At 39.1% G+C, this 20,651-nt stretch overlaps 1 protein-coding gene across 1 annotated transcript in view; it reads right to left on the reverse strand.

The window, feature by feature from the left end:
• Nucleotides 1–2,051: 2,051 nt before the first annotated feature.
• The window catches only part of ADGRG7 (adhesion G protein-coupled receptor G7), a 25,873-nt gene continuing 7,273 nt past the window's right edge, over nucleotides 2,052–20,651 (reverse strand). The window contains 20 exon segments of the mRNA XM_008631871.2: nucleotides 2,052–2,312; nucleotides 2,315–2,428; nucleotides 2,431–2,482; nucleotides 3,706–3,862; nucleotides 4,859–5,014; nucleotides 5,524–5,537; nucleotides 6,023–6,090; nucleotides 7,652–8,016; nucleotides 9,322–9,435; nucleotides 10,773–10,922; nucleotides 12,353–12,431; nucleotides 12,434–12,508; nucleotides 14,175–14,282; nucleotides 14,372–14,437; nucleotides 14,440–14,489; nucleotides 14,791–14,882; nucleotides 15,385–15,540; nucleotides 17,907–17,948; nucleotides 17,951–18,018; nucleotides 18,787–18,920. Of these exon segments, the coding sequence (XP_008630093.1) occupies nucleotides 2,269–2,312; nucleotides 2,315–2,428; nucleotides 2,431–2,482; nucleotides 3,706–3,862; nucleotides 4,859–5,014; nucleotides 5,524–5,537; nucleotides 6,023–6,090; nucleotides 7,652–8,016; nucleotides 9,322–9,435; nucleotides 10,773–10,922; nucleotides 12,353–12,431; nucleotides 12,434–12,508; nucleotides 14,175–14,282; nucleotides 14,372–14,437; nucleotides 14,440–14,489; nucleotides 14,791–14,882; nucleotides 15,385–15,540; nucleotides 17,907–17,948; nucleotides 17,951–18,018; nucleotides 18,787–18,920 (2,104 nt within the window). The 3' untranslated portion in view covers nucleotides 2,052–2,268.

The raw sequence follows: 20,651 nt of genomic DNA on the forward strand, positions 1-20,651 counted from the left end.
CGGGATTTCATTCGAAATACGGGCCTTGGCCTTCGTAGGCTGGTGGTGCTCAGAGAAAAAAGGGGCTGTAAAATTCCCCTGTACTTGTTAGACACCGCCAACCACACACAGGAGCCATTCATCCTTGAATGGTCGCATCCAGGTATTATTATCGTACACTCAACACGCACTCACACTCTCCTGTCTTGCATCCAGAGCTTGTCCCCCTAATAGAAAAAACCATTAATCTGTAGCTAATTTCCGGAGTTTTGTCAGTCGAAGGTGCGGGAATGGATTCGTAAGGGCGCCTCTCCCAGATTTACTGGAACTGGACCTCATGTTACTCTGGGATATTTGAGATTTCCGCTGCCTTTCTTCATGCAGCAGCGAAGCCACGCTGTGCTGCTGGTACTTAGGAGAGAGGTGCCTATGCAGAGCAATCTAAAGCACAACTGTGCTTAGTTATTTCCTGGGGTTAAAGATGCCTCTGAAAAGACACCTTTTCCTTTAGTATCTTAAAAAGCAAAGCTTCCAAATAGTGTTTTCTGCCAGGACAAGAAAAATGCCAGTTGTTTGATTTTTGTAGTATTTGTCCTTGCTGAGAGCTCTGTCCCTGCCTGAGGAGCGTCCAACAAGAAGTAAGCAGATTGAAAATGGAGGTGAGAACTTGAAATAGAAGTGAGAAAAGAGGAACACGATACAAATTTTTATTCTAAACATTTCAAGGAGGAGGAGGAGCATGGTTCAGGAGGCTTCTTTGCTAACTGTTACAAAGTATTCAGAAAATATTTGGGTATTTTTAATGAAAAAATCTTTGCTTTAAAAAATATGGGAAAGATCTGGAAAACTGGACAAGATTATACTTTCTGCCGCTCATATTTCATACCTTTGTACTGATGATTCAGTCCTTCCCCAATCCATTTCTTTATCAAAGCAGTGTTTCCAAGGTTTTAACAAGAAACTTTGTGATCCCTAAAGTCTACATATCACAAACAATACCAAAGTTCACTACACTATGAAGATAAATATATTCCACGTGTAGATAAGAGCTGAACTATTGTTCCTGTAACAATTTAGCATATAACCTGAAAAAGATCATTTTACTTTGTTCAATTTCCGAAATTAGGATTCCCCAGATAAAAGAAAAAAAAAGCCATAAAATATATAATTTGGAGGGTGGGGGGGCTATTCTGAAAATGTTTTGTATTAAGCAAGACATGTTCAGTGTTGGCTATAACAGGATTTTATTCACATCTGAAATACTTAGAGACAGGATGCTTAATTATTAAAAGAAGTCAACATTTCCAATTCAATACTTCAAATTCTTCTTGGGACTTTTGATTGTTTTCTGGGACAATATGGAAACAATATTTTTATTAGTTTTTTAAAAGAGATATTCAAAATTAAATGGGATGTTCTTTAGAGAATACTTCTCTTTGTGGGGAAAAATATCAGTGATTAGAAATAGTATCACTTATTTGAGGAGCCATCCTCATAGTGCCTAGCTATGTTTTACAACACAACCAAGTATCATCCTTCCTAAACCACACAAATTTCTAAAGGAAAATTTCTCAAGGAAATTGAAGGAATTGCCAAAAGCAAGCATTATACATTGGACTTAGAAACAAAAAATGGATGCCCACAGATAAATGAACTTCCTGTCCAAAAAAATAAAAAGTATGGACTACCTATCCTAGGTAACTTTTAATGACCTTCTCTCCTTTTTCTGGAGCAGTAATGATGAATTTCAGCCTTGTACCTGATGTGACTGCTCTTTTTGGAGGCTTATCAACACTACAGAACACTTGTTTTCTGCCTCATAAGAGAGAGCATGGGTTTCTAAGACATGGAGGACTTTTCAGGACTGATCAAACACTTCTATGAAGACACTCAAAGTCTCATGTATAATGCACAGTGTATATATAACTATGCTGCTTGTTGATTTACCCTTTGGTTTCTAATTAAATTGTATTTTTACTTATGAAAGGGAGAGGAGAGCTACAGTAACTTCTATACATCTGTACTGGAGTATAAAACTGATTAGCTCAGGTCCTTTCAAAGACCTTGGAGTACAAGGCACCAAGAGGCTCTGGTGCTGCCTGCCTGGTCTGCAGTCACATTGTCCTGCCAGCACGTGGTCCCGCTTTTGGCTCCCCGTGGTCTCAGCTTATGATCTATTTCCAGCTACATGCAGCTGAGGAACTGTGGCCATCATTCAAGATACCTGTGAGAGCTGCATGAAACAAACCATGAAAAATGCAGCATTGCATTTCACATATCTGCGGGTTTCTAGTTCTGGTTAGGGAAGGTAGACAAGGAAATATTATCTGAAAGATCTGGGTTGATCTGAAAGTTTCCTGTGAATGTTTTTCACGCTGTGATTTTGAAATATTTTATGGTTTTGAATGCATATACAGTGGTACCTGGAAAACAAGAAACACTTTGGAAACTTTTTCTTGAAGAGTGGTGTTCTGAAAGTGCACAGAATACAAATCTGGAGTCCCTGTAGAGGAGGAGAAAGTGTGGAGTAAATATTTTGCTGTTAAAACCAGAAAAGATTAGTCAATGTGACTTGATTCGAAAAACAACCATAAAATGATTTTCGGTAACTGTTAACAATTACATTAATACCTTAAAATACAGGAAGCACTTTCAATAGGAAAACTATTCCATGTAGGTGATTCCCAGCTATAGGCACCTCATTTGCACATTGTAATGGATTAGTTAGCATGTCTCAGGAGTCTGTCTCAGGATCATATTATTACCCTCAGCTGGATAGGATGAAGGTAAGACCTGGCTGAGGATGCCATAAGCATTAAATGTGGTGTGCCGTATCAGCACTTCAGCCAGACTCACACAGAGTGAATAAAGACTTAAATATTTCTATACCTGGTTTTCTAAATTCTCATTTCAAGGATTAAGCAGCAGAATCCTGAGTCAAAAAAAAAAAAAAAAAAAAGGCTCATGCTTTTAAATAGATGGATGTCTGTTTCCTTTTCATTATTTCAGTTTTAAATCCTTGACATAATCTGTCCATCAGTGTGGTATGATCACCTTGGGACTTTTTCCACAGAGTTTGCAGATCTGATCATCACTGGTGTACAGGCACACAGTTTTCGGTAGATTAAAAGGATAATAAACAACTTAATGTTTGGGGATGGGTGGATTTTCACATATTTCCAGTTAGCTGTTTTATAGAAAATAGCCAGGGGTGTAATAATGAAGAATCCATTACTCCTAGTACTGCATATGCCTTATATGAAGGGACGTATTTATAGGAATACAAAGCCAGGAATCCAGCAGGGCTGTGGGGGGAAAGAAGAGGCAGACACTTTCCTGAAGGCTTTTTTTCAGTATCTGTTTGGAAAGCCTCAAGCCATGAAGCTCTTGTTACTTCCCTGGGGCTCTTTCCAACAACTAATGCAGAAGAATTTTTTCCTGCTATTCTTTCTGAAAATAATTTTATATATGATTTGGTGTAAGAGAAGACACCCAGACAGAACAGTCTTTTCAGTGCTGACCTTGAAATAAAATCCCACCTTGATTTGTACAATGGGAAGAGTTTTATGTGTGACAGACCAGCATCTCTTTCTGAACAAAAATTCTGAATCCCTATAACTGCTTTCCAACAAGTTCCCATACTGTATCAAACTGTAGAACAAAAAAATCTCATTATTATTTTCTTCAAATCTCAGTTATTGGTCTCAGAGTTGCTAAATACTTTGCCTGGGTAGCATTCAAAATGCAGAACAAATAGCTGAAAGCAAGACTTGTTTTTTCATGACTTATTAAAACGAGGTAGCTGATCATCCAGGTGATCCCAAGCACTATCACTATAGAGACAGTGCTAATTATATTTTTCATTAATGAATCCTTTTTATTCCTAGAAGCACAAAGACACAAGAAGTTATTAATTCTTTCTCTATACCATTTAATATCTATTTGAGCTTTAAACTTTCTATATATTTGGGCTGTATTGCAAAAAGATACGATTAAGGTGAGTTGAGAAGATACACTTCCCTACATTTGTTTGATGTATCATTTGGAGAAGAAATCCAGAAAAATAAATGTAACCAAATGTATCAGACTAGTCTGTGTTTAGAGTATGCAGCTTGGATGTATCTGGTTTTAATTTAAAAAGTGATGTTTACCAAGCCAATTGAAAATTAGCATGTTAGCTATTATAAGTTTTTTAGAATGCTTATAAGTTCATGCAAATGCACTTAATTTTCAATATAAGAATTAGCTGCCCATGATGTCTGAATATCCAGTTTCTCTTAAGCCTGAACAGACTCAGAGGTAAGGTATTTTGTTTGCTCCAACCATGAAAATCGTACATAGAGAAATGAAGAGATGGTACAAAGTTTTATTGAATGGATCAGTCCCATGGGATTAATAAAAATTAGAGCAATCCTTTTTAAAATAATACAGTGTACACTGAGGGTTTGTGACATTCAGCCTGTGACAATACATGGAGTGTTGATGTAAAACTGAGCAAGTAAATCTGCTTCAAGCTACTCAAGAACTGGCATGGTGTTTGTCTGTGCTGAGAAATTCATAATTCTCAGTTGGCTAGACCCACTCTTCTCTCACTTTTATGGATTTAAATTGGGAATAACTGTCATTGAAGTCGACTGACACTGCAATCCAAAAAGGGGGACAAAAGCCTGACATGTGTTCATTGATATGCACTTGTCTTGAACAAAGTCCGACCCATTGTAACAAATGGAATTCATTTTCTGCCTGCCTAAATTATACATTTCTTTAAAATAAAAGATTTTGTAAAAAATCTGAGTTTGTGACAAGAAAGTCTGAGCTGGTGACAAGAGACTGAGGAATAAATTTGCTGAATGATATGAGGAGTCCTGTGCCATCTCACCTTATCAAATTTGTCTTCTTCTTCAATATCACAGAGATACTGATTTTGATGAAGATCAAGATGTGAAGCAGGAGTGCTACTGTCAAGAGGAATGACCGCAACATGGGCTTTTGCACTCTGAGATTCTGATTTTGTTCCAGTGCTGCAAGCCAGCAACTTTGAATATAAAGAGAGATAGGTTCAAAAGATACTTCAGATACATTATTCAGAATACCAAAACAAAACAGAATAATATTCCACTTTTCATCCTGAAAGACCTTACAGTGCTTTATAGGTCTTATTAACTTAGCTCTGAAAGGCAGCCATTCCTTGAGAAATGAGGGCTTTCAATCATGCTTCTCTTTCTCTGGGAATGCAAAATGATACATCAAACAAACGACATGGAGAAATAATAAGGTACAATATAACCAAAAAGATATCTGGCCACCACATGCACCTTTATCTTTAGGATATATTTTATAGTAAAGAATAATAGGGCAGACCTAATGCACAAAGGCTGAAGAAGAAACAGGGACAACTTCAGAAAAACAGGGTTATCCTGTAATAACCTTCACCTCTTTTCTTTTTCATTTTCAAATAATCTCAAATTAGAAGTCACACGCCCTAAATGAGTATCACAACATGACCACCATCTGGAAGGGGGTTTGTGTTTACATTTCCTAAACAAGTCTGTCTTTCTTTTCTATCATCCACTATCTCCAAGGTACACTGCAAGCCTGATAGCCTACTTTGGTATGTGTGCACTTGAATACCTATGTCAAAAACACTGGGCAAATAGGTATATTGTTATTATGGCCAGATTTTAAATAAATGTGAGGATTAAATGTAGGTACTGAAATGAAGGGGTGGGGTATCAGTTAGGCTAAGGGTGTCTGTCCACAGTTTACACTTCAACTCACAGGGGACTGCACAGTCTTGCAGAAGGATTCAAGGCAGATGTAGATTCAGTACCCTAAATCCTTAGTGAGGAGAAAATGTGTTTCCTTCTAGTGAATGTCTAGGTTAAGTGAAGACTTCTATTTCTTTTGACTACTTAGATGTACAAAATAGTGTACCAACAGTACATCTAGAATTGTATTAATAATAAGCCATCACAAAAGGCATGGGGATAGCAAGTGTTGTAATAATACGTGAAATTAAAATTCTTCCTAGAAGAAGAAGTCAGTAGTTTAGAGCTTTTCCTTCTCTGTAAGTTGCTCCAAGTGTTACTGCAACTACTATGGCAGGGATTCCTAATTATTAAGAGAGACATTAGCATTTTATTGTTCGGTTGCACAGGCATACCTCCCTCCCACACAAATAGCTCCTTGCCTCTGAAATTTCATAGATTTTAAGAGCTATGTTTCACCTGCACTGTACTAAGTTAAGTGGGTTTTCTGTAGCCTAGACAAAAAGCAGGACTGAGGGTTGTGAGCACTATTTTTTTGAGGGCAGCTCATGTCCATGACTTGCTGATTTTTTGCCATCAAAGAGTTTCAACAGAGCTTCCTGAGCCAACACCAATGGTGAAAGAGCAAGCTCCCTCCTGGGCTGTAGTGGGCTCCCTTATCACAACTGTGCAACCCTAACTTCTGGTCAGCAGTGAGAAACTAATTTAAGAACATTCTGCACCAGACACCATTGCATTTCATACCAGATTGATGCAGAGTGTAACTTTCGCCCTGCAAGAAGCTTGGCTGTGCAGGTTTGCCTCCTCAGTGCCTTTGCTTCACTTCTTGTCTTCCAGGTCTCTGCCTCCCAGGTCACCCTAGGCAGCACATCTCATGGAGAGGAACCCCATGCACAATTTTTTGTTTGGGTAATAAACATGCTCCTTAAAGTCTGTTCCTTCTTCATCCCTAATACAGATCTTCCAGCTTGCCATGCATTTACTGTGCTCTCAAAAGAGATCCAAAAGCGGTGAGTCAGAATCATGCTGGTTTGGATGTGTGTGACTTGTCACAGGACACACTGAAGAACATAATGCTGTGTTGTCATGCAGATACGTATGGAGGGAGCACAGTGCCACGTAGCCAGGCAGTTTTTGCTGAACTTTTCCTGGCTTGCATGTGCAGTCCGAATTCTAAATGTTTCAGGGGAATTGCCTCTACAAATGCAAGACATAATAATGGAACAATGAGGATTGAAAACTGCTTGGTGGGTGCCATCAGAAACAGTACAACACAAAAGCTGAATACACAACATGGAAAAGACAGGTGTTCCTGTACACTGCATTAGAAGAGTTTCTTGAAACAAGCTGAGATTTTCACTTTACCTAGTGAGCATCTGTCTGAATTTTTCCATTTTCTGGGTACTTTGCATTTCCCTTTCAGTCTGCAGTGTTGTTGCTAACTGCTGTACTGACTTTAGAATGTGTTCTTTGTTTATTAATAAATAATATATAACAAATAATATCAGTCACTCATTGCTTTTGGATGTATTCAAGGCTCTGGCTGGGAATCTCTACATCAGGAATTTAAGTCCACATATGACATCACCATAACTGAAAGATTTTTTACTTAGTTTCCAGAAGCAGATTGTTGAATGCTTGATTACTGTGAAGATTTCTCCTGCACCCAACAGGCCTGTGTTTCTGTGCCAGTGACCAAGCTATCAGTTTCAGTGTTTTATTAGGACAATAAAAACAAGCTCAGTTTATACCAGTAGTGTGAGCAGCAACAGGAGATAATAAATCACGTGGCACTAACCCAGAGACACTGATTGTAATTGCTCTCTGCTGCTCCTGTCTTTACAACTCTCCCTGAATGTACTCTGTACTGTAAAAGTTGCCATATGGATAACTTTAAATCTCACCCCATCCAATTACTAACATGGTTACGAGGGAGTGTCCAGGCAGCAGCTTGATGGCTCTGAGCAGCAATAAGTACAACTGTGCAGAATTGAGTGCTGACCACAGAAATGTTGCCAGCAAGAAATAGTGCAGTAGGGCAGGCACGGCTGTGCACCAGGAGTCTGCAGGAGGATCCCCCTTGTCAGAGGTGAGTAAGGTGTTACTGGTGGCATCATAAGGAAGGTATTGCTGGTAGCATCTGGTGATATCATTGCTGCACTTCCTGGCAGTGTGGTTTTTGATTCCAGAGATGAAGATGATGTTAAAAATGAGCACAGAAAAGCAGAGACTCACTAACATTCACATTACAGATAACTTTTGAGTTTTCCTATTGGTAGGAATATGTTTAGGAGAAAAAAGGAAGAGAAAAATAAGAAAAATTGGAAAATATTTTCTCATTTTCATTTATACTAAAAGCAAGCTAGAGTACAAACTTCAATACAGACAGAAACCAAAACAATAACTTGTTCGCAAAATTACACCAACGTTACTCCCAGACAGCTTAACAAATCCATCAGTTTTGTCTGACTTTGACTAGAACACAAAATACCCAGCACCTTTTAGGACTAGGCCTTGACTGACAGCAGTTTGGGATGCATTTTATTTTTTTCCCCTCTGCTCTTTTTGGAATCCTTTTTTTCGGTGTTAAGAAGTGAAGTAGCATAAAACGAGTATTTCTAACTATTCTCCAAAGTGCAACAGAATAATAAACCTCAACTTCCAAACTTTGTCTTGTCTCAGAATCACAGAATCACAGGATCAATGAGGTTGGAAAAGACCTCCAAGATCATTGAGTCTAACCTATGACCAAACACCACCAGTATCAACTAGACCATGGAAGTGAGTGCCATGTCCAGTCTTTCCTTAAACACCACCGGGGATGGTGACTCCACCACCTCCCTTGGCATGATATATATTATATACCATATATGTATGCATATGTATAAATATGTATTTTTATGCATATATATGTATGTATTTATATATATAAATTTAAAAGGCAGAGTCTGGAAGCTCCTACAATCTTTAAAACAATAACCTCGATGGAATTGTTCCAAATCTACATTAGCACAAGCAGGATGAGAAACATGCATTCATCTATTGTAACTACAGCTCTGCTGGCAATTTGCTCATTGTTCAGAGGGGAATCACAGGACACCATTAATCACAAGCACATCCATCAAGGAAATTTGCTGCAATTGTGTTTGTATTAAGTCACTCACAATAAAACAGTAACACAAGCAGCTACCAGCTAGAAAAAAGGTAACTGTTTACACATTGTAGTACTGGGGTACGGGGAGAGGTCATGCTGGTGGTGGGACACTGTGACACATTTTTAAAACCTAGTATTGAGATAGTGAACTGAAAATCTCAATATGTATCACAGACCTGTGTAATGATAATAGCACTCTGGGTCTGTGTTGTCAGTGCCTGGCCAGGGCAGTAACAGAGGTGTAAGCAGGTACCGAGCCATGCTATGTGATTTAGCTATTTTTAAAAATACTATTTGCTAATCAATAATATTGCAATATGGTCTAAACTGACTACTTTTAATTGCTTTCTCAAACTACATGCAGAGCAGAGTATTGTAACTTAGTGCAAAACACTTGCAGTTTAACATCTTCCCTCTTACCTAGTGAGTGTTTGAAACAAAATTGTAATAACCAGACCAGCCATGGACAATCCAACACCAGTATAAAAAATATAATCCAAAGGCTTTGCATATTTTTATTTGATCTGAAATGCCTAGAAAATAAAATTGTATCAGTTATATCAGATGAGAAGAGATAAATTTCTTTCTGAAGAAAGAAATTTCTAGTTGCGCATAGAAACAAGAATGTTCTAGTAAAGTTTGATTATTGCTAGCCACTGCCAGAATTTTTATCACACAGAATGATTATAAAAATAATAAAAAACTCCAAAACTAGAGAAATTTGTGAAGAACACCAAAAAGAGATTTAACAATGCCGATCAGGTATTTATCAAAATAGCAGATAAAATTATGCATTTAAAATGCAAGGTGACACAGACTGGACAAAGCAGCTTTTAACTTTTCATACTGGTGAGCATTCTAAATTTTGACTTCTTCTTTTGATCTTCTTAAGGTAAGATGTTACAAAGAATTATAAATTGGAACCAGTCTATGTTTGTATAGCGACAATAAAGCAGCAAGTAAATGTAAATGTATTCAGCAAAACAGAAAATGCTGTTGTGTTTGCATAAACAGATGGGAATCTTTGTTAGAAGTCACTTTGTGCAAAAAGGACATGCATAACATAAAGGGAAATACAGAAACAAATAAATAGTAAAAATATGGAAATGTTGTTCTGTGAAGACGGTAAAAATGAACTCTGAAATGCTGGCATGCTGAAGTTAGTGACCACAGGTACGTGATTTTATCCAGGGTGTGTTTTGTTTAGAGAAGCTGAAATAAATACTGAAAGAATAACAAACGTCAGAAACAGACAATCATTCCAAAATAGTCTTGTTAGTACAAGAGGGCAATGTATAAAACTTTACGGTTGAAAGCTTAATATTTACAGAGCAAGTGCTTTTATAAGCATATAAGCAAAGGGAGTAGTTAATGCTAAATCCTCTGAGTTATTTACCCAGCACAAGGCAGTGCCACAGCTAGACCAGATTCCAGGCTACTCTACTGTTCATCTTGGGGGGCACTTTAGCCTTTAGACAAACCCTCATTCAACCACCAGCTGCAGCAATGGACGTGCAGAGCTGGAGGCTACAACAGATGAGCAAGGGGAATGAATTAGGCCAGCCCTTCCCTGCTATGGAGCTGCACAAGCAGGTGGCACAGCCACAGGTCGTGTCAGAGGAAGCCAGGACTTGCCAATACATTTGGCTATTCAGCAGCTTGGGCACAACTTGCCCGATTTGCCAGATCTGCCGTGGGGCAGAAACAAGTACATGAAGTACATGGGGACATCTTAAACTCCTGTGCGTTCTAGCTGAGTGCACCTATGCCCTTCTATTGCCATGCTGGTCTTAGAGTTAAAAACAACCAACCAACCAAAAACATTAAACAACCCTGGACTCTTCCCATTCAAGAAAAGACGATGCCCTATCATCAGAACAGCAAAATTAGTGGAGTGATTACACCTGCATCTCAAGAACTGGTCTCTCCCTTTTGCACAGCCAGCGGTACTCCAGTCATTTCGAGTGTAATCCCAAACGACGTAGGCGTGATCACACAGCTGCAGTTCGGATGTGGCGTACCAGGGACTGGGATCGCAAGGGGAAAAGGGTCTACAGAAACACAGAGATGGCACCAGCAAACAGTGTGTACTTACAGTGATTTGATTTTGAAAGGGAAGCTGGTGCCTACCAAGGGATATATGGGTTTCCAGTAAACCTGATGAATGATATCAATAACAGCATATTTGGCATTTTAAACTTGCTTTATATGCCTTTCTCAGTTAAGATTGCCAATGAAGTTACCAATTCCTGTGATTTGTTCAGGTAATTAGGATTCAGGCTCCCACTGACTCCCACAGCATTAAACAACTGCCAGCTGAATTCTGTGTAAGCCAAACAACAGCTTTCAGTTTGTGGTAGCACTGTGTTACTGCCAACCGGAGCTGGATCCACACTGGAACAGGAAGCAAACAATGATAAACGATAAAGCCACCCCACCACTTCTGCCACACAGTGGTGCTCAGGCATTCATACACCAAATGCAGTCATTTTCAGACAACAAACTTCTGCTGGGTACTGCAATTAGAACCACTTTTTAATGAGCAACAAGCAGCTTGGAGTGCAAATAAGAAGTGAACAAAACCATTCATGGTATTAGGTAGTTCTGTTTAAAATTATGAATAAAAGTAGGAGTAAAAAAATCAATTATAAGTTTGTTTCAGTAATTTCCTTAGAAATTACACATTTCCTGCATCACTTATCTGTATGGTTCCATGGTGATGATTACTGAGCTGTCATATGTATTTATTTGACCTTAAAAGCTTTGTTAAATGTTGTAAGAAGAAGCCAACTACTGTTTTCTGGAGAAACCATGCCAAACATGAATGCAAATTATCTAAAAATGTTGGGGTTTTGGCAAATGGACACTCACATAAGAGCATTTCCTGCAAGAAAGTAGTAACACCTGGAATCAGTTCCTCGTGGAGGAAGTCAAAGCACACAATGGTTTTAACTGGAAGTAGGAGTTAAAAGATAGCATGAAAAGTGAACATTCCCCACATTAATATGCATATTGAACTATGCCAGTCATGTTGACTTTTTCTTGTTTTCCAAGATTTTGGTAGTCTTCTGGAGAGAAAGACTGTCCTCCAGAGACCTGGTTTTTCATTCTTGATATAGGACTAATGGACCCTAGGACAAATCCACTCTGGCATACCTATAACATTTTATGGAATACAGTTTTGCTCACAAAGGTCCCAGTTTAGCAGTACGGAGTCAGTAATATCAGCTGTTTAGTACAGAAGTTGAAGAACATTTTCTATGCCACATTATCTAAGCACGCTTCACTTGTATCAGTATACATCCCACAAACTCTGTCAATTGCTTATTGCCAAAAACCAAAGCAAAAAAACCCCAACCCCCTCTCTGCTGGAATCTCTTCCCCTAAGTCCTGAAGAATGCAGCAGGGCCAGGGCAGCCTGTGGTTCAAACTGGCCATGGTGTTTCTCACCTTGGGATTGAAGGCTATTTCAGCACTGCTGGCTACTCCACCATCAATATTGCCAGAGATGACTCGTTTAGAAACTGTGGAGACTGATAAACCGTGGACAGGAGGAGTTTGTCATTTTGGTACAGGACAAATCCAACTCTGCCACTGTCTGATGAACCTTTGCAAGGCAAAGAGAAAACTAGGTATAGATGGCAGGTATCAGAGAAGCTGGTGCTTTTGGAGAAGCCTACACAATGCTGTTGCACACATTCAGCATTTACAGGTTCTTGTTCAGATTTTTTTTTAGAATCCATATAAGTAGTAGAGAACGGCTGCTCTTCCCGTGAATGTCAAGAGACATCTTCAATTTTTGCTGAGGTGGGGTGTGAAAATAATTATTACCATTCTCTTAATGTCATTTCTGGGGGAAAACACTGTTAAATGAGGAAAATAATATCCTAAATGCCAATATATACGCACAGTCCAAATGGCCAGACTTTTAATAATACTGAATAAGAAATAGTCACACCAGGGACGTTTACTGCTAGTGAGAAGTCAGAGGACACTGCCTGGTTTTTTGCCTTCAGATCCCACTTTTTGACTGCATTTCTTTTGCACACTTCTAGCAAATTAGAGTTCACTACATTATTTAAATCACTCAACTGTAGCTTAAGTGAGGAAGCAAAATCCTGGATGGTATAATAGACTTTGTTATTGATTTTATGCTTTTGATTTAAGATCAAGAGGGACTGATTTGATCACTCTCTGATTTGATCATCAGGTGAGACTAATGTAACTGTATATCAAGAAAATATCATAAATGTGCACTTAATATTGAAGAAATCTGTTGGGACTTTTTTTAAGACAAGCTTTTGACATCTATCTGTCTTGAGGGGACTGTTATGTGATACTGGCATTATGATAAAGGCTTTAATTACATGATCACACTGTTTTTCCACAGTATTGTTGTCTGAAACAGTGAACAGAAGTGGCAGTAAACAGTTAATGAGTTATTCAGTGATTTTTTTATTGTCAGTGCTGGGTGTGTGAGGTTACTTGGTTTATCTCTTCACATTTTATTCTAATCCTGCTGAGAGGACTGAATTATTCATTTCCCTGTGGGCTTGTTTACCATTATGGTGTCTAAGTGCTCTACTAACTTCACCTTTGTTATACTGTTGTGATGTCTCAGTGTTACTGACACTACACGGAGAGACTGAGGACAAGTCTGCTGGTTTCTGGTGCCTGGTGTGAAACTCTTGTGATGTCAGAGAAACGCATGTTTGAAACTCAGCTCTCCCACACCCACCAGCTTCTGAAGCAAATGAAGCAGAGGAACTGTAACATTTTTCTTTTTTCCTCTCCTGGTCAATACCAATTTATCCTCTGAGCACTGCAGAGTGCAGTGGACATCTGGAAAAATCCCAAGTGGGTAATCCAATTTGCAGGTGGTAGGATGTGGATGTCCTGGCTGACACCTGACAGTAGTAGTAATTTTAGTTGAAATGGTTGATATATTCAGATTTCAGGCAAAGTAAATATGTACTGGTTCTTGATCTCAATGTTTGTAGAGGTATGGACAAAGACTCAACACACTCTCAATTTTAGAAAACAAAACAACTGAAAAAGTCCCAGACACCAAAAGCATTCTAGCCATGACATGTACTTTTTCATTCTTCTATAAATAAGATTATCCAGCTCATTTGACACGTGCATTTCTTGTACCAGGCGTCAGCATGCATAAAAACCAACCAGCTAAGGGTTTTTTTCCCCAAAGGAGATTTTTAGTGAATATTCATTAAAAATTTTCCCAGCTGCAGTTTTCAAAAGAAGAAAGAACTTACTGTGACTTAAAATGTTGAACAGTATCTGAACTTCAGTACTGAGGCCACCAATCAGCCCAGGAACATTTTCCTGTATTTCTAGTTTTGTTGTCTGGTACTTTCCCAGTGCTATATTTGCCACCATTAGCAGTGTATGAGTTAGGATTTATGGTTCATACTGCTGTGTCCAGGTAAATCCAACAACCCACAGGACTTACTTCTCTGTGCCAAAAACAGAATCATAGAGGACCCTAATTTCAGTGGAGCAGACTGGATTGCAACATTGGCTGTGAGATGTTGCCAGTCAAAGAAAATTCCTCCATTGTTTTCATGAGGCTGCATCAAAATAATGAGTGGGATAAAAGTTATCATTATTTGTTATTATACAACTACAGGTTCAGTTTCTGAGCTTCCTCTCTGATATGGTCCTCCAGTGGGAAGCACTCCTTGTTTCCTATCCATACCCTTTCTCTAACGCAGAAGAATCCAGCAATGTGTATGTTGGTGGAAATTGGAAATTAAACATTGGCGTTGAAAGCTAAAAATATTTTGACTTGTTCACAAACTGCTTTCAACCTAAACAGAAAGGGAAATGCTGTTGACTGCATCTAAAGAAAATGGCAAAAGCTGAAGTTACCTGGTTGTAGCATTGACAAGATTACTGTGGATGAATTCTGTTTCGTTGGCATCCAAGAGTTGACTCACTGTAGCCATTACTGCCACAGATGCCTGAGACATGTGGAAAAAAAAGGCAATATTCAAATGCAGTTGAATAAATCACCCCATGTGCTACACACTGAATGGGCAAAGTAAGAACACTTAACAAGCATTGCTTGAAAGTACACAACAGAGTAGAAAAGCAAAGGAAGCCATTCAAGAGACCACAAGCTTTGTGCCAATGGGTTTGTAAATTCCACACTTCTATTAACTTAAGAAGGATTAAATTATCAACTTAAACATTAAATGGTGCTCATATTAAAATTTCAGATATACATCTGAACAGCTGATAAATTTACACTCCGCTCTGAGAACAGACCCAACAGTGATTCCACAAGTATGTGCTCAAGGATGCTTAAATAACTCTGTTAAATGGCAAAATTAGAGCACTGTTTGTAGTGTTATGTACAGTTAAGAAAAAGGACAGTGTCTTTTCTGCTGGTAGAGGGGGGACAGAATTGATATCCCAAATATTAAGTCCCACAAGTCTTATTTTAGTCCTCACAGAAGTCACCTGAAAGTCTTCTGGAACATTTGGCTTTTTCATAATCTGTGCTGCTATATTTGCAGCAGCAGTGATGTTCTCTCTGGTCAGTTGGTCTGGCACGGAGGTGAGGATTTGAGTGTTATTTGCAATAACTGAAACCTTGCTGGAGCATGCAGTTTCAACCTGTGAGGAAAATGTCATTCAACAGAAACAAAATGAAAAATGGAAAAAGAGTCACCACCTCATAACATTCTCACAGAAAATAAAAATATACAAGTATTTGGCCATCTAAAATGTTTATGTTAATGTCAAGTACATGTTATTTGCAAATTCTCCCTAGAGATTGTTTTCATGAATTCATGGAGTATCTTGGGTTGGAAGGAAGCCCTGGAGGTCCCCTAGCTCAGCAGGGCCTGAAACCAGGCTTCTCAGGGACTCACTTTGAATGTCCACAACCTCCCTCAGAAAACTGCTCTTGTTTGAACAGTGTAAAGAAGAAAAATTTTCTCTTATCTAACTGGAATTTCCCATATTGCCACTTGACTCTGTGGGCATTCATCCTAAAACTGCACACCTTGAAGAACAGCCTGGCCCCATTGTTCTCCACACCTTGCCATGAAGTAGCAGCAGGACCTCTCCTTTGTCTTGAGGTTACTGAGTTCTGAGTCTATAAACTTCTGTACACTTTTCATTGTTCCTTAAATAACTACAACAGGATTTTTTGAAAGGCCATCAGAGGAACTTGAGAAATGTCCCCTGGAACAATCATGCCTCCCAGCACAGTGCTTATAATCTGCACTGAGTACATTATCCTCACTTCAGCACATTATACAGAGTGTCAGCTTGGAATAAATATTAAAAAAAACACCAACAAAACAATAAAATATTCTTCTTCTGGAGATACTAGTAAGAATTGCTATAAGCACTGGCTGGGTCCAGTTTGAGTTAGTTAGCACTGAATGGAGTAAATGTCTGTTGCATCTTAAGATGCATAAAAGGAAGTTGAGTCATATGATATATGATATATGATATATATGATATTTGATATATAATTTATGATTTATGATATATGATATATGATATGTGAAGGTGTAGCTCAGTAACAATAAGAGACAGAAAATCTGCCAGTCATCAGGTGAAGTCCTCTATTTCTTAACACTGCCAATGAATATCTCTACTGAATTGCTTCAATAACTGAATTGTTCTCAAATTATTTATGTTGGGAAGCTACCAAAATCAAGATTAATTCTATCACGCAGCTTTGAAGCGTTGATAAAGCTTGGAATGGTAGGTAAGAAAAGTGAATGTGTTGCACAGGGAGGAAGGAAATTTGCTTTTATAATTACTGGAGATGATATTATTTGACTTGAAAACATCTGCCTATGCATGATGGACCAACAGCACATCATGAACACCTGTGTTCACTGTTCTTGCTTATGACTTTTAGCATGACCTTGGATTCAAGGTAAATATTTCAATTTAAAAGTAATCAAATCCTTTTAAACCTGGTCTCTGGATCACTAGCATGAGCACTTCCTCCTCCCATTCCCCAGATCCCCAAGCAGCCCTCAGCTCACTAGATGGCAGCCCGACATCACAGCTCCCAACAAAACCCCACATTACTGATGGCAGCAGAAAACCCATAGGTCACACCTTACTGGCACTAGAAATAGATACTGCTAATATTACATATTACTTTGAGCCATTTAGTGAAGGTTATATACTGGGAAAATGTAATATTGAGCTCAAGGGTTTCTCAGGAAAGGATCCAAGCGGGTGAAGCATTGGGTTGAAGGTACAGTAGTCAAGCAAAAATGTGGGAGAAAAGGCACTTCTCTTATTTAAAGGGACAGTACCTGGTGAATTTTTTTTCCTTTTTTTCTTTTTTTTTTTTCAGTTGGGACTAGTGATAAGGAAATGAAACACAGAAGCAGCAGAAGGGAAGCAGTCACTGTAAGGTGCTTAGTCATGTTCGGCTCTCCATGTTTTGCAGATACACAGAGCTAAACCTTAGAGCTAGACTTAGGGGGTTAGGGATTTTATGGATTTTATGGAATTTATGGATTTTATGGATGCCATTCATACAAGAGAGTTTGAATCTGGATTCTTGATGGACAGAAACGTTGATGGAATGGAAAGGCTTCACTCTTAATCCTTCTGAACATGTTGGTGTCAGTATCACCCTCATGCCAGTCTTCTCCAAATCCCTTGCATGTTCTCATCAATTTGGCACCCTGGGTCGGCCTCACCTCTGCTCAGAGGCATTTGCTGTGAACTGGGAACCTGACTGAGGAAATTGAAGGCCAGTTAAGAAATAAGAAAAAGGATGCTGTGTCCAGGCAAGCCCAAGCAAAATAAAATGATCACTGTTGGAAATTCAGGCCGTTTGCAAAGCAGACACATGCCAAGAATGCCACTGGAAAAGGCTTTGGTCATTTATTTTGCTTTCTGCAAAGTTTTGATGAACATAACATATATTTCCTGCCTCAATTTTCCATTCCCACTCCCCTTTCTTTCCCCAGGATGTTTAAATACTAATTTAATATTACCTGTGATGCTAAGGAGTCCAGCTTTTCATTACAATTCAGAATTTGGTGGGAGGCTTTAAAGTAGGATTTTTCCTTTCTCTGGAGCACGTCTGGATTGCTACTGAAGCATTATCTGTAATTTTGTAAAAGCAGAAAGATACGCATTTGGTACAGAAGCTCTCACACATACACATGACCTCACTGGGAATTAAAACTGTTCTGTGGGTGTGACACCCTATGCAGTGTAATTTTCTGTTTGCTTGTAAAATTTTGTCTTTCAGTGTTACAAGTGACCATCAATTATTTAACTATTTATTGTTCTTTTTAGAGCATGTATTTTACATTCATGTACACAGTCCTGTCAGAGTGGCTGACATTCTTTATGTCAAAGTCAGACAGGCTTTCATTATGTTAGAGCTGCAGAAACACGTCTCTTAACTGGGGGGCACTGGCATCAGCACTGAGCTGTCGGAAAGACTCTTTACCATGTCCTGAAAAACATTGTTTATAATTCATGAAAGAAATGCAAAGGACATGTGGAGCAGCCATGCAGCATTTATTCCTCTACACAGTCTCTGAACGCTGGGACAGGTCGTGGAACCACAGTTGATGGAAAGCATCCTGAATCCTAATGCTAAATAGTAGGATATAAACAGATTGTTTTTCTATTAAAAGGCTGTTCAGGAGCTGACTCTCCTCCCAGCCCCAGACAGGCACAGATCCATCTCAGCATGTGTACCTGAAATTCTCTGCATTTGGGGTAGAAAGCTTTGTAGAAAAGTTTGTGCTATGGAGTTCTGGCTTCAAACACAGACCTCTCATCTGGTCTAATAATCCAACATTGTTCACAAACCTTACATTTACTTTTGGGAAGTGGAAGCAAAAGGAAAGAAACACATACCATTCACAATATGAGGTGCACATTTTTCTTAGGAGTGACCATATTTACCCACTATATTCCGTTCAAAAGTAAAGGTTTTTATATTGCTTTCAGAAATGTTCACTGTCTCAGTACTGTAGTCACAAAAATTAACGGCACAGAAAAAAATATATATAGATATATCCAAATGAAATATTTTTAGGATAAGGATCAGTTTTCAAAAATAAAATAGTGCTGAGACAATAGAAGCTCATTGAATCTTTTGCCCTAAATGAAATAAAAGCAGTTAGGTAAATCTTGTCTAAACCCAAGCTGCTAAGCTGCCTCAAGTGATATTTTTGAAATCAATGAAGTCTTAAAAGCCCATACTCTTTGCCATCTCTTCTATTTTCACTGCTTTAGTCCTAGAAAATTTGTGACAAATTGTAAAGCCTCACCTTTGGTGTCTTAATACCTGGGCAGAAATCAGATTTGATAACCTAATGCCACAGAATACAGCAGGGGGGCAAAATTACACACTTTTGAACAGCTAATGGGGAACAGTCCTTTGGTGACTCTAAACAGCGATGGGTTGGATATGGCTTCTGGTGCAGGAAGTTTCTGCCCTGCTGTCTGCTGGACTGGGACAGGCTGGCCACCCCAGACCCCACAGCTGATACTGGCTACATCTAAAAGCAGCCTGATGAGCCTGGTGAACCCTGACCTGACCCAAGAGAGGAGCCTATTACATTCTCATGTACCACACTGCTATAACTTAACACAAATTTACCTCACAAAACTGCAAACACTTGGGGAAAATATTGCCGCACATAGGCAGAAAATTTTTTGCTTCATCTTAGGACTTGCAATATCCTGTTTTTGCTAACTTTTGCTAATTCAGACCACATTTCAGCTGACTATGTCCCATTAGCAGGACTGACTCCAAGAATATTTATGGTCAGGGTCCTGAGGGGGCTTAGGAAAGCTGGAGTGTTCTCTGTGTTCTGGCATGGACTTCCTTGTCAGGTTACTTAACTTTGTGGATCTTGTTTTCTACAGGGCCTCAGTTATTATACAATGACACTTTCCTTCTACACGAATTATTATGAGCAAATAAGGATGCATGATGCTGTGAAGATGAGGCTGCCTTACAGCACCATCCCTGAGCCTTGCTTGCCAGAAGGTGGTTAGCAGGACAAGGTGTCTCAAAAATCTGGTGGAAGGAACCTCTGGAGGGCATCTAGGCCAAACAGAGGCTCCACATCCTCACCAGGAGACATGCTGCAGTGACATGCTACCTTTTTAAATCCAAGCATTTCTCCTAATGCTCAATCTCAGCATCTCAAACTGCATCTTATCACTTCTATGTCTCGCTTTACCTTCTGACGGTGCAGAGAAGGTTTGGGTTTGATGGTCTTTGCAACTCCTTCTCAGCTGGAGGCTGCTGTTAGCCCTGCCCTCAGTCTCCTCTTCAGCACAGTGGACAAGTTCAGCTCCCTTCCATACTTCCTGCAGGCCACCTGTCCAAAGCCCTGTAGATGCTAAAAAAGCTGGCAGATTTATTTTCCCAGCTTTTTACAGCTGCTTGTGAAAGTCTCCTTTCTCACGCAAGCTAGCTGAAAACAGGGTAGAGGGTTTTGTAAACCAAGACTTTATCTCACAGGTGCAAACTTGTTATGCACAGTCTTGTTTTCCACACTGAAGAAAATATTTTGAAATGGGTGCTGTACCATTCAGCCAATCACTCTGGGAGGTGTATGGTCAAGCACCTAATGATGTTATGCAAACAAAGCTGTATAAACAAATCTGTAATTAATTAAATAATCCCATTTTATCCTGGACTTCTGTGTCGTTCTTCACGCTGTCCCTGCGGACAGCAGTGACAAAGCCCCTCACTGACCTTACTG

Source organism: Corvus brachyrhynchos, unplaced genomic scaffold, assembly GCF_000691975.1.
Source record: "Corvus brachyrhynchos isolate BGI_N302 unplaced genomic scaffold, ASM69197v1 scaffold3, whole genome shotgun sequence".
Taxonomy (NCBI): domain Eukaryota; kingdom Metazoa; phylum Chordata; class Aves; order Passeriformes; family Corvidae; genus Corvus; species Corvus brachyrhynchos.